The 14,462-nt window shown below is 40.5% G+C and overlaps 1 protein-coding gene across 3 annotated transcripts; it reads left to right on the top strand.

Moving 5' to 3' along the window:
• The first annotated feature begins 1,249 nt into the window (after nucleotides 1–1,249).
• Nucleotides 1,250–9,353, top strand: LOC119815416 (interferon-inducible GTPase 1-like). Of its 3 annotated transcripts, none has more exons than XM_042055103.1 (2): nucleotides 1,250–1,413; nucleotides 4,908–9,353. In XM_042055103.1, exons 1-2 carry the CDS (start codon nucleotides 1,331–1,333, stop codon nucleotides 6,286–6,288), a joined length of 1,464 nt encoding a protein of 487 aa, XP_041911037.1. In that variant the 5' UTR covers nucleotides 1,250–1,330; the 3' UTR covers nucleotides 6,289–9,353. The 3 variants fall into 3 exon arrangements, with proteins under 3 accessions (XP_041911037.1, XP_038187470.1, XP_038187469.1); XM_038331542.1 differs by having other exon boundaries at nucleotides 1,250–1,446; XM_038331541.1 differs by having other exon boundaries at nucleotides 1,250–1,515.
• The last annotated feature ends 5,109 nt before the right edge of the window (nucleotides 9,354–14,462 follow it).

Below are 14,462 nucleotides of genomic sequence, written 5' to 3'. Positions count from 1 at the left end.
TGTAGACTGACTCCCCAAATTATAAAGAAGTTTTCTGAGCCCTGTGGATATGTAGAAAGGAGAGCACCCAGTCACTGCTGGTGGGAGGGCAAACTGGAAAAACACTGAGGTTATTTGTGAGGAAGCTCCACAGACAGTGAAAACAGATTTAACACAAGATGCAGCTGTGTCACTCCAGGGCAGATTCATGAAGTCTCTATCCAACTACAGAGCTACTTGCACATCTGTGTTCATTCAAGCTCTATCCACAATAGATATTTCTAGATGGGGAATGGGAATAGCCTAGACAGGGATAATGACAATGTGGCCCCACTACAGAATCAAATATTTCTCATCTATTAAGCAAAATGAAACTTCAAAACTTAAGGGAAAGTGGATGGAGCTGGAATCATCATTCTGAGTGAGGTAAAACTGGTCCAGGAAGATAAACATCATCTCATTCTTCTCATTTGTGGATGTTCGCTATCACCGTTCAAATATGAGTGCTCCACTGGGAACACCCACAGAGGTTTTGTATTACTATGTGGCCATGGGGTGGGGCAGGCAAGAGAGGAGTGATAGTATGCACTGGAGAAAGGGTTAAAAGAAAATTATGTTTTCAAGAAAGGTTAAGGTGGGGAGTGAGGAGGTAGAGGATAAAGTAGAGGAAGGAAAATGGGAGGGATAAAGAAAACTGAAGGATTTTCCAGTAGTCATAGAAATCTGCCACTGCAGACATTTCCTAAAATAATCTATGGGGTTGGAGAGATGGCTCAGTGGTTAAGAGCATTGCCTGCTCTTCCAAAGGTCCTGAGTTCAATTCCCGGCAACCACATGGTAGCTCACAACCATCTGTAATGTGGTCTGGTGCCCTCTTCTGGCCTGCAGACATACATGCAGACAGACTATTGTATACATAATAAAAAAATAAAATAATCTATGCACATGTATGAAAGAGTTAAGATGGAGTTGCCCTCTACTAGGACAACAATGTCCCCTCTAGACACCACAGGGTAACAAATAAAAAGCCCTGTCCCAGGACATAGTTTGATTTTTTTTTTTGAGGTGTTTTCCAGTGAGTTCCCTCAGCATTACAGATCATTGTCAGTGCTAACCCCACACTCCACTCTTTTACTATTTTAAGACTGTCCAATATTTGCTGCCAAAACCAAAGAGAGAACACAATGAAAAACAACTGATAGTTTCATTTTCTCTTTCTTCTTCTTGGAAATGCAGGAGATTCTGGAAAACAGCAAGACCCATACGCTTTGATGATTGGCCAAAACACACTGAGAAGGAAGGGGCAAAAGTCAGAAGAGTGTATAAGTCCCACCCTGCAGCCTTGAACCAGATGTTTTCCACAGAGAAGCAGAGGTGGGCTGCAAGTGGAGAGACTGGAGCGCAGTGGAGAGTGGTTCCTGCAGCTGAACTACAGTTAAGTGCATCCACTGGACACAGGACAGTTTGGGCAGTGGGCAGGAGTCTTCAGATCTGTCTTTCAACCCTCACCATCTCTTTTCTCATCAGAGCTGACAGGTAACAAGACATTCAGGAACATACCCTTTGAGTGAGGGGCCTCAGTTTGGAAGCTAAGGAGCTTTGGTGGGAGACAGGCAGAACTGGCTTGTGGATGGTCTTAGTCAATTATGAAAGTTGAATTAGACCTAAAGATAATGATCTTGATACTGGTTTTTTTAGCAAAAACACACAAGTTGTTTTGGATTGTCTTGTATTTCTTCTCCCTAATATGGTTGTAAATAGATAGTTTTCAGGTAATGGAATGTCTCTGCCGTGTGCATGAGGTTGTCCTATCTCACGCTCATCTTGCTTTCTAGTTCATGGTCAGTATTTAATCTCTTACATCCAGGGGCCTCTGGCTTGTGGAGAAGGATTCTCTCCATATGCTGCTTCCGCTGTAGCTGGCTGTGGAAATCTGAGCCTGAAGAATCTTCTTCATGGTGATTTTCTTTATTGTCAAGCAGGAGTGTTAAGGATCTTCTCTCCATCTGTGAGGAATATGAACTGTGTCAGAATGTGGTGACATTAAATTAGGCATCAGCTTATAATGCCTGCTGTGTCACAGTCTTCTTGTTCCCTGTGTTCATATTCAGTGGAAAGACCTTGCAGACAACTGTCACACTGGAGTCTGCATCACAGATACAGGAGCTAGAGCTGAAAAAATGAGAAGGGAAAACTGAAAAGACAGAACAGCTTGTGTGCTTCATGGACATTCTGTCTGTGTCCTGTGGGTGACTGTCCCCTTCAACAGTAAATCTGGCTACAGTGTTTATACCATATTCTAGCTTCTCTTTCTGGACATTCTCTTAACCGCCCCCCCCCTTCTTTTTGTCCTGTGCCTGCAGCCAGGCTGAATAATTTTCTGCAGCTCTGGTTTCCTGCACAGCTGCCCCCATTTGTCCTGTAGATTGGACAGTCGCTTGCTCTGAAGTGAGTCTGTATGTGCTTACGCAGGCCCATATGCTCAGAATGATCCTATGGAGATCCCTGGCTTGTATAAGACTGTTTTTGATTTGGCCAATTTGGTTATCTATGTTGTTACAACAATAATTGAAGCTGAAATTGAGGAGGTCCTGAGGAAGATAATGTAGGAGGGATGATCAATTGTGATTGGATTTGGAAATAGAGATTAAGTCTGAGAACTGATTTGATGCTGGTGAGACAGACAGAGGAGGCTCCAGGGTGACAGTGGGGATTTGCTGCCTCCTTAACTGTTGGTGAGGCCCATTGTGCTGCCATGGGAGGTCTTGTAGGCAGGTTTGTGGAGAACAAAAGTCAGAAATATGAGATTGAAGTAGTTAAATACTCAACAATCTAGCTCAGGTGTTTAGGCCTGACAGCAAGTGTATTTACCTGCTCAGCCATCTTGCTGGACTTTCTATTCATTTTTTTTTGAGATAGGGTCTTACATAGCCCAGGCTAGCCTCTAACTCACTATGTACCAAGGATAACCTGGAAGTACTGACCTTCTTGCCTCTACTTCCTGAACACCAGAATTACAGAGATCTGCAAACGCCTGTATTTGATGAGGTATTGGGGATTGAACCCAAAGCCTTATCCATGGTGGGAAGGCTCTCTACCAATTGACCAGTGCCTCTAGTGCACAGTTATATTGCTTTCATAAAATACAATGTTAAGAGAAAACAGTGAATTGAAATAATTTCTTGAGAACACTGAAATGTTTTATTGAAGAAATGGATTTGAACATGGACTTTAAGTGTAAAGAATTTTATATTATTGCAAGTTTATATTCTTCATGCGGATGAGTTCTAAGTCATGAAAAAGACATAGGGAAAGTAAATCTAGGCAAATAAAGAATTATTTCAACAAAATCCAATAGCTGACATTACTGAAATCTTTTGAAAACAAAAATGAAACAGACAAATTAGATTTATGTGATCATTAGAGAGATTTGTCATTGATTAAATACTGGTGTCAAGTACCATTCATTGTTACTTATTTTTCAGAGTGTAAAACCAGACATATGCTGATTAAATTTCCATTAATTTTGGGGCTGGAGAGATGGCTCAGAGGTTAAGAGCATTGCCTGCTCTTCCAAAGGTCCTGAGTTCAATTCCCAGCAACCACATGGTGGCTCACAGCCATCTGTAATGGGGTCTGGTGCCCTCTTCTGGCCTGCGGGCATACACACAGACAGAATATTGTATACATAATAAATAAATATTTAAAAAAAAATTTCCATTAATTTTGAAGGCACACACTGAAGGAAGTGTGCGCAGATGGAGAAAACATATGATTTCATATAGAATTTTGCAGTTAGTTTATACACTACAAAGATGTTCATGTTTTTATACTTGTTGAAGCTGGCTAAAGGACTTGTGTATATTTTTATATTATTTTCCCTTGCTTTACTTAAGTTTTTATTTTTCCATATTTGAGGGTTTAACTGAGAGCTAGTAGAAATTTTTCTACTTTCCTTTCTATTTCTTTTATAAACACCGTGGCCAAAAGCATTTTGAAAAGAAAACAGTTTTGGGGGCTTACACATTCTGAACACAGTCCATTGTTGAAAAAAGCCAGGGCAGAAACCCTGAGGAATACAGGCAGGAACAATAGGAGAATGTTGTTTACTGGCTTGCTCTCCATAGTTCAAAGTTGTGGAATAATTTTTTTTGTACACTGTAAAGATGTATCTTTGCAAGGTGCCTTCTGATTGGTTTAATGAAAAGCTACATGGCCATTAATTAGGCAGGAGAGATAGCTAGGACAGCCAGAGAAACAGAGAGAGAGAGAGAGAGAGAGAGAGAGAGAGAGAGAGAGAGAGAGAGAGAGAGAGAGAGAGAGAGAGAGAGAGAGAACTCTGGGAGGAAGAAAGGAAGAGCCACCAGCAGATAAAAGGAAGCAGCATGACAGTAAAGAGTAAAGGTAACTGAGCCACATAAAAGAATGTAGATAAAAGATATGGGGTTAACTTAAGGTATAAGAGCTAGTTACAAACAAGCCTAAGCTATTGGATGAACTTTTATAATTAATAATAAGTCCCCATGTCATAATTGGGGAGGTGGTAGTCTCCATGAAAAAGTCCAACTACAGTTAAATAATGCTTTCTTAAATTACCCAGGAAAAAAAAAAAAAAAAAATAAATTACCCAGGACCACCTGTCCAGGGGTGTGCCACCCACCTTGGACCAGGAAATCCCATATCAATCCTCAGTATAGAAAATGCCCCATAGGCGTGCCCCCAGTTCAGTCTGATGGAGGCAATTCCTCAGATGAGGATTTCTCCTCCAGAAGGACTATACTTTGTATCTTGTTGACAAAAAAGAAAGCATAAATACACGGGAACTGGATAACATCAAAACATGACTGAAGCTGCAGCATGGAGAACGCAGAGCTAAGCTCAAAGGCATCTTCAGTCTCTTGCAACTTACTCTCCCCTATTTCTTTCAGGGCCCCTTTCACCACAGCCATGGGTAAGTCCTCCTCTAAGGATGAACGCCATGGAGATTTGGAGTCCAGCTTCACGTTATATTTCAAGAAGTTTAAGACAGAAAGCAAAATCATTCCTCAGGAAACCATCGATTCAATTGAGTTATACCTGACAAAAGGAAACATTCAGGGTGCAAACTCTGTAATCAGTGCTGCATTAAAAAATATTGATAATGTCCCAATAAACGTTGCTGTCACTGGAGAGTCTGGAGCAGGGAAGTCCAGTTTGATCAATGCCCTGAGAGGGGTAGGACCTGAAGACAAAGATGCAGCTGACATTGGGGTGGTAGAGACAACTATGAGGAGAACTGCATACAAACACCCCAAAATTCAAACTTTGACTTTATGGGACCTGCCTGGTGTTGGAACTCTGAACTTTCCCCCGAAAGATTATCTGGAGAAAGTGAATTTCCAAGAGTATGATTTCTTCATTATTGTTTCTGCCACACGTTTTACAAAACTTGAACTAGACCTTGCCAAAGCAATCAAATTCATGAAAAAGAATTACTACTTTGTAAGAACCAAGGTGGACAATGATTTACAAAATGAAAAGAAATCCAAAGCACGTACCTTTGACAGGAAAAATATCCTGTTGAAGATCCGAAACTCCTATATAGATACCTTAAAGGAAAATGGCTTGGATGCACCAGAGATTTTCTTGATTTCTAACAGCAATTTATCTGACTATGATTTTCCAGTCCTGATGGACACCCTGGTAAAGACTCTTCCTGCTCAAAAGCGCCACAGTTTTATGCTTTCCTTGCCTAATATCACAGAAGCAACGATTGACAAAAAGCACAAGTCTATGCAGCAGACTATCTGGTTAGAAGCCTTCAAGACTGGACTCTTTGCTACTGTTCCAGTAGTGGGCATCCTCAGGGATGATGTGGAGAAGGTGAAGGAGAAATTAAACCACTATCGAGTCCTCTTTGGAGTGGATGATGCATCCCTGCAAGTCATTGCTAAGGATTCGCAAGTGCCTGCTGAACAATTGAAAAAAATCATTAAATCTCCTTATTTGTTGGACACTAAGAAAAGGGAAACATTAGAAGAAAAACTTTTGAAATATTTGGAGAGATTTGCCTCAGTTAATGGTGGGCTCTTGGCTACAGGTCTCTACTTTAGGAAAACCTTTTACTTACAACTTCTTCTCCTTGACACAGTGGCTGAAGATGCCAAAGTTGTCCTTAGAGAGACATACTCAAAGATTAGTTCAAACTCATGTCACCCACAGCTATTGACCATGGATAAGTGTTACTCTTTCCTCATGTTCTTGATAGGATTTGTGGTCGTTTTTTTTATTTTGTCTTATCTTAGGCTTTGGGCATGGGATGAGGTATAATCTCCAAATAATTTTTTAACATTCAGATTATTTTAATCTCATTATATAAGAATACAAATACATACTGTTTAAACAAATGAGTTAATTATACAATAACCTGTTTATTCAATTACTCATAAGGCTAGGGCTCCAACCCAGGCCTTGTAGATGCTAGGCAAGCATTTTATCACTCAACTATGCACCTCACCTTGTGGTAGCTTTTAGATTTAAGTAAGACAATAGTCTGACTATTCTGAAATTCTGAACTTATATAATTTAATTGCCGTATCTGCCCGTCTAACAAAAAATGATAGGATGTAGATTACATATTGTCATAATTTTGACAGGTAATGTAAATGAAATAGGTTCTTCAATGTTCAACATAATTGTATGTAACAAACCAATAGTCACATATTTTTTTTAAGTTGTTAACAGTAAGTCAGAATTAATTTGAATCCTTTAAGGACATTTGAAATTCTTTATTTGAAGCATTTTTTTTAATTTAACTTACAGGTGCATGTGGAGGCCAGAGGACAGCTTGCATAGTTAGTTTTATTCTTCCACCATGAGGGTTCAGAGCATCTAACTCAGTAACTCAGGCTTGTTGTTCAGGACCTTTACCTGCTGCGGCATCTCACAGCACTAGCCTGAGTGAGCCTGGACCAGACAGTTAGCACAGTGGAGATGCTCTGGCTCCTCAGAGGATGCTGAGCTGACTGTGGACTGCACTGGACCAGCAGGACTGGGGATACTTTTGTCTCAAGTGCATACAAGATAGGAGGGATAGAAAACAGCCCCACAATGGGAGACAGACATTAGGTCTGCAGCCCCTTAGTAGTTCGAATTTGCATATCTCTGAAGCCAGCGAGGTTACATACTTTTTCAAATGCTAATTGGCCATTTTTATTTCTTTTTTGAGAATTCTCTGTTCCGTTTCATGGCCCATTTTTTATTGGATTGTTTGTTTTCCTAGTGTTTACTTTTTAAATTCTTTATACATTGTAGCTAATTCTCTATCACATTTATAACTGGTAAAGTTTTCTCCCATTCTATGGTGTGTTTCTTCTTTGTCTGACAACTTTTTTTTTGATCTTTATTGAGCTCTACATTTTTCTCTGTTCCCCTCCCTGCCTCTCCCCTCCCCTTCAACCCTCTTCCAAGGTCCCTATGCTCCCAATTTCTGACAATTTTTTATACAAGATATTTTTTATGAGTTCCCAATTATTCATTATTGCCCTTATTTGCTGAACTATAAGAATCTGACCCAGAAAGTCCTTGCCTATGTCTCTGTCTTAAGTGGACTCTATGTTTTCTCCTATAAATTTGCAGTGTCCGGTCTTATGTTGGTCTTGGTCTATTTGGGGTAGATTTTTGTGCAGGGTGAGAGACAAGAATCTAATTTTGTTGTCCTACGCGTAGCTGTCCAGTTTCCCAGCGCTGCTTGTTGAAGATACTCCTTTCTCCAGTTGATTTTTCTTTGGTGATTTTGTTGAAAATCAGATGGTTGTAGTTTATGGCCTTGTAGCTGGGTCCTCTACTCTACAGCATAGATCTGAGTCTGTTTTTGTGCCAGTATCATGGCTCTGTAGGGTGACTTGAAAACAGGCATGGCATAACCTCCAACAGTACACTTTTTACTTGGGATTTCTTTGACTGTCAGGGGTGTCTTTACATCCATATGAATTTTAGGATGTTTTTCTATTTCTGTGAAGAAAAGCATGCGAATTTTCATTAGGATTTTATTGACTCTGTAGGTTTCTTACAATAAAGCAGCTATTTTCACAATATTGCTTCTTCTAATCCATGAGCATGGGAATCTTTCCATCCCTCTGTGTCTCTTTAGTGTATTTCTTAGACGTTTTAGTTTCATTGTAAAGTCTTCCATGGCCTTGGTTAGCTGTATTCCAAGGCATTTTTTTTCTTTTTTTGGTAAAGCTATTTTGAATGGGATTGCTTCCCCAATTTCTATTTCAGATTGTTTGTCATGGGTATATAGTAAGGCTACTTGTTTTTGTGTATTAACCTTGTATCCTGCCACTTTGCCTGCTTTGGGGATCATTTTCCTCATACTGTGTTGCTTCATCCAACCTTAATACAATTGCCCTTAGGATAGACTTTTCCTGAAAAGTCTATTCTACACTCTCTGCTGGATATAAGGGTGTATGTGGGATGAAACGTGTTATTCCTATTTTACTCAAGAAATCTTTACAATTGGTTAATAGAATCACAAGAACTCTTCCTGAAAATTGCAATGATTCCTTACATTTATTAGATACCACTATAGTTTTTGCCACTGTGGCCTTTTTTTTTTTTTTAAAAAAAAAAAAAACAATCCTAGGACTTTTTGGATTACAGCAAGAGGTTTCTAAAATAGCCTGTCTAATTTCAAAAGCTGCTAATATTGCAGCAGTAATATTCGCCAACATTAATCAAGAAATGAGAAGATTGAGGACATCTGTTCTACAAAATAGAGATACTATAGACTTCCTGTTACTTAAACACAATCTTGGTTGTCTACAATTTACTGGAGTGTGCTATTTAATATCTCTGATTTTTTTCATACTATTGACAACCAAATTGATCATCACATAAAGAAATAAACAAAATCTCCCAAACAAATTTTCACTGGCCAATTTGACTAAGATGGTCCCCCTACTTCATCAGCCCTCTAATGCTACATCTACTGGTCATTGTAATCAGGACCTGTGCTCTGCAATGTGTGACTCATTCAGTACCTGTCAGACAAACAACTCAAGCATCATTACTACTTAATGACATTATTTAAGACAGTCCTCTCTCAAGGAGTTGACAGATACACATAAGTCAAGGGTTGAATCAGGAACCTGCCTGACTTCATTTGGAAGGCAGGAGCCATTATGCTGTATTGTGAACATGTGATGGGGAAGCTCAGCCAATCAAATCTGGCTAGGGTGTGGCTCCCTGGAGCCCAGGTAGAAAAAACGGGGTAGATAGGTGCGCTTGCTCTCTATGTGGTGCTTGCTGGACCTTTTTGGACTTCAGACCTTCCACTCTGTTAGCGTGAGTTTCTCCATTTTTTAATTATTAAATTATATCTGTTGTTTTGAGCTGGTCTGGTTATTTAGCATACTAACCGAATACTCCAACACTTATACTTGGCACCCAACGTGGGACCATTCTGTAAAAGGAGAGCGGCGGGCCTCTTCCCACCAACTTTATACAGGAAATAATTACACGAAAACTGTATTCATTTAAACACTGCCTGGCCCATTATCTCCAGCCCCTTATTGGCTAACTCTCACATATTGATTCAACCCATTTCTAATAATCTGTATGTCACCACGAGCTGGTGGCTTACCAGGAAAGATTCAGCATGTCTGACCTAGCAGCTTCATGGCGGCAGCTCTCTGTCTCTGCCTTCTTTCTCCCAGCATTCTGTTTTGTCTACTCTGCCTATCTAAGCTGCTGTCCTATCAAAAGGCCAAGGCAGTTTCTTTATTTGACCAATGAAAGTAACACATAGACAGAAAGCCCTCCATTTCCCCTTTTTCTGTTTAAACAAAAAAAAAGGCTTTCACTTTAACATAGTAAAATTACATATAACAAAACAGTTATCAAGCAAGAATTACAGTTACAATATTTATATCTATTTTATCTTTTATCATAACTAAGGAAAACTATAACTATCTATTCTTCAACTCCATCAAAGACTCCAGAAGGAGTCTTAGTTGTCTTCCTGGGTTTTTCACCTCAAAGCTATTTAACAGAAACATCTTAGTCTAACTTTAAGTTATTTTCAAAGCCTTGTTTCAGCTGTGCACCCAGAAACCTGAGAACACATCTCCCAACATTAAGCTTAAAAGAATTTAAACTAGTCGGGCTACTGGGACTCAATTGATTTTCTTAATCATTACCTTAAATCACAGTCTATATGGCTCCTCAATAGAAACGCATGTGTTCCTAGCTGTGCAACACTTCCTTGTTTTATTTTTAATCATCAAAGCTCTATTTAAACTGACACTATTATTATCAATTAGACAGTACAGCTTAGGAAGAAATCATCTTCATAATAACCCACAGGTAAAATACTCAGAAGAGCAGGATGTTTTCATGAGATAAACACACTACATCATAGCCAGTGGAGATCTACCCACACCCATCCACACCATATCAAATACCAGAGAAAGACAGCACCACAAATATATAAAGGCACAGCAGAAGCAAAAGACATTCTGGGGTCTGGGGTCTCAGGGCCTATCCTATCCGGGATTCACTCATCAGTGAGTTACTTCCTAGTAGGCTGACACTTTGAACTTTATCTGTCACTCTGCACCCACACTGGGAAACTACCCAAAGCCCCATAGCTTCAGAGGTTTCCAAAGTCTTTGACCTTACCAGGCATCTACAATTACTTGTGTGTGTGCATGCATGAGCATGTGCGCAAGCTCATACACATGCACATGCACACACACACACACACACACACAAAGATACACACAAGCACACACACACAGTGCATAAGGCACTTGCCATGCAAATATGAGAATCGGAGCTCAATCTGCAGAATGCACATGAATATTGAGTGGATGTGGCAGCCACCTTATAATCCTACACTTAAAAACCAGAGAATGTGGAACCATGGAGCAAGCTCGCTAGCTAGATTGTATAGACATCCAAGTAGTGGGTAGGATTGAGAGAACTTCCTTGATGAAAAAGGTAGAAATTAATTGTGGTAGGAGAGCAACATAAGTCTGACATGCCAATACACATGGGAACATGCATAGCACGCATACAGACACATTTTAAATATAAAAGAAAGTCTCTAAAGGTAAATAAAAACATGTCTTAAAAAGTACAAAACATTAAAAGGGTCATGATTCTTTTCTCAACATTATATAACCAGTAAGTATTCTTGGTGGGGGGATTTCAGAGCAGCTGAGCTGCCAATCCTGCAGGGGGCTCCATGGCTGCAGCTATTGCCCTGCTAAGGGGGGCTTATTCAGTGATGCAGCTGCCACTGAGTGATCAATGCTCCTGTAAGTTACACTCACCCTAATAAACCCACTCATTCATGTAGCTAGAGTCTACCATAGGTGCCTATCTGGGGTCATTCGTTTGTGTTTCCCCCAGGCAGATTGTACAACACAATTGCTGCATTAAAAAGGAAATGTAAGAATCAAAGGTGAGTTAAGGAGGTGTGGTTGTCTTGTCTTCACAATGGGTGCTGACATTTGAAAGTGAGGCTGTCCGTGTAATCGGCCCCCTCAATCCCATATTCAGATATATGTGAATACAAACTAGACACAAAAGGGTAGATCTTAGTGTGTTGCTGGGACAAAGAATCCTGTCCATTTTCTATAGTGGGGTTTACATGCATCCCAACTAGGGGTGGGTAATCTCCTAGCTTGGTAGGTGCAGTGTTAATATTCGCATGCAAAATGCATGCAGGTGAAGGTCCTAGGTTCCCCAGTGCATTGTCAGAAGAGCGTATGTAAATCCCAAATCAAGTGAAGTCCCAGGATGTTACATCATCCTCATGTATGTGACTGCCTAAATAGGAAGACAGGGAACAATCAAAGTTCCAATTATACCCTAATAAACTCACTGGGTCATTAAAGCAGACCTGGGTGGAATCACTTCTTTAGTCTGTCATCAGTGCACTAAATAGACATTACTTCATCTCTTCAGGAAAAGTCATACAGGGATGGAGATGTTTGGGCATCAATAGCCATTGTCACAATACTCAGTTCAGTGTCACAGGCCCCAAGAATGAATTTGTACATTGTTTTAGTTTGTTTCTCTATTGATGTGATTAAACACTAACCAAATCAGCTTGAGGGAGCAAAGGATTCAATTGGCTGCCAGGTTACAGTCGACCATCAAGGGAACTTAGAGTTCCGCCAAGGCAGGAACTGAAGTAGACTGTGGAGGAACACTGCTTACTGCTTTGCTCTCCAGGGCTCGCTCACCCTGCTTTCTCACACATCCCCGGACCACTTTCCTAGGGATGGGTCTCACCACAGTGGGCTGGCTCCTCCTACATCACTTATCAATCAAGAAAATGTCCCAGAGACATTCTCACAAGCCAATCTGATGGACAGAATTCCTCAGTTGAGAGTCCCTCTTCTGACTGAGCCAATGTGGCTCAAGCCTCTTAATCCCAGTAGATTCGGGAGGGTGATTCCCTCTCCCCAGGTATGTCTAAGTTTGTATCAAGTTGATAAAACCTAACCAATATATCGAGTAAAGGTAAAATTGCTCACACTGATGTCTTAACTAAGGACAAAGAAACATTTCTTCTTGTGTAGTTTCCTCTAAGAGTCCATATAAGATCAGCATATGTGTAACATATGAAGCCTGGAAGTGATGAAATGTCTAGTCAGCATGTGGTGTAGTCTTGTGTTTGTGACACCAGTGTAGCCTCCTGGGCAAAGACTCCATCACACTGACCAGATTATTAAAGTTCCCTTTATATCTACCAAGTTGACTCCATTCCATTCTCAACCATTTTTCTAGTATTGAAAAACTGGGAACAATTTGTGCCTCATGTGTTTTAATGTTGTTGATGATGATGTTTGGTTGATTGGATCACTTTTGTTTATTGGTTGGTTTTCTTGTAGTAAAGAAAATAGTACATTTCAGGCAGAAGAGGAAAACAAAATTTTTATAAGTCTACAAGTGAGGTAAATAAAACTTTATATGCAATATATTGAACTTTTGAAGATTTGGCACAAATCAGTGATGACGTTTTCCCCTCAGCAGCTTTTGTAAGGGGTCCAGGTATGATGTCATCCACAGGAAACCATAGCAACACTTCATTCTAGGGCAGATGTGTTTAGAGTTGCAGTGGAGTGATGATCCTGTGTTTAGGGTCTGTGCAAACTGGGACTTGAGGTTTCTATTCATTCTTAAAGCTCAGGACAATACAGATCACAAATACACACAAACACACATACAAACACACACACACACACATATGAGTGTACACTGGTTGGTGGAATCAGACGATATTGCTAGTTGCTCATTTCCAGGAGAAAGGATGTGGTAATAACTTTGCCCCTATGGAACAGAGCACAGCACTGACATGTCTCTAACAGAAAAGGGATACTCCAGAAACTCACACTTGGTAGAACAGGATTCTAATACAACATGAATCATAGTTGCCAAGAAGATAGCATTTGAGACCCCTCCCCCCCCGCCAGTGATGAGGCTTGCTGTAGTAGTGACTCTGAACCCTGGGATAAAAGGACATGGCAGTGACTAGGCTCTGTAAAGCCAGGTGATAAGGTAAAATAAAATAAACTGAAAATGGCAGGTCACTGGAGGACCTTGGGTATTGATTTCATGGGGGTGATAGTCAATTTAGATGCCATTAGTTCTTCAGAAGAGGACGGCAAGTGTTCTTCGCACATGGCTGGTCTTTGAACAAATCCTCAGTCAGGTTAATGACTGTTAATGACTGCTCTCCCTCAGCAGCCTGCGTAGCACGCTCCAATACTGTGAAAGCTAGCCAGATGTTAGGAAGCTCTGGCTAGTACCATCAGTTCTCAATGTCTTGTAACTAAGTGTATGGTGTCTTCAGTGATAGAATCCTACCACCAGGTTCAGGTGAATCAAGAACAAGCAATAGACCACATTGCTTGACAGTCTCTGGGATCTCCCTCCCTGATCAACAACTCAGGGGGAGGTATCCCACACCTGGCCCTGAGCTTCTGTTTGATAAGCTATGTCTTCTTGAATGAGCATTACCCCCTCACTCCTAATACAGTTAAACCTCTTAAGCACACATTGAAAGTAGGATTCACTATAGTGTTCTCAGATACCCTCAGTTATTGATTCCTTCCCCAACTCCCTCCTCCTTGGCCCTGCCCTCGCATGCTCCTGCCTACTGAAACTCATCTCCATTATCACCCCCCCTTCTTCATACCATTTGTGTTCTGCCAACCCCTTTGGAATTATTCTGGGTTCTCTTTAGGAAGAAATCAATGGAATGAATATATGTATATTATGTATAAGTATGCAATAATTTATTAAGGCAGCTTACATTGTAATAGTATCAACACATGAATCACAGTTAAGAGGTTTAGAACTTGCTACTGGCTCGATATTTGATAGAGCATGCTTCACCGGTTCAGGTAGTCCCACAATGGCTGTCTCTCACTAGGCAGGCCACGTACCCCACAGTTGTTTAGACCACAAGGCTGGGTAACTCCATG

This window comes from Arvicola amphibius, chromosome 5 (genome assembly GCF_903992535.2).
Source record: "Arvicola amphibius chromosome 5, mArvAmp1.2, whole genome shotgun sequence".
Taxonomy (NCBI): Eukaryota; Metazoa; Chordata; class Mammalia; order Rodentia; family Cricetidae; genus Arvicola; species Arvicola amphibius.
Note: the sequence above shows the minus strand (reverse complement) of the source record. Positions and strands in the feature narration are given on the sequence as shown.

Excerpts from the sequence above, each read along its gene's own strand:
- LOC119815416 (XM_038331541.1), top strand. The coding sequence starts at position 1,331 with ATGTTTTCCACAGAGAAGCAGAGGTGGGCTGCAAGTGGAGAGACTGGA. Across the intron at positions 1,516-4,907 it reads TTTCTCATCAGAGCTGACAG|GGCCCCTTTCACCACAGCCA; the intron begins GTAACAAGACAT and ends TATTTCTTTCAG.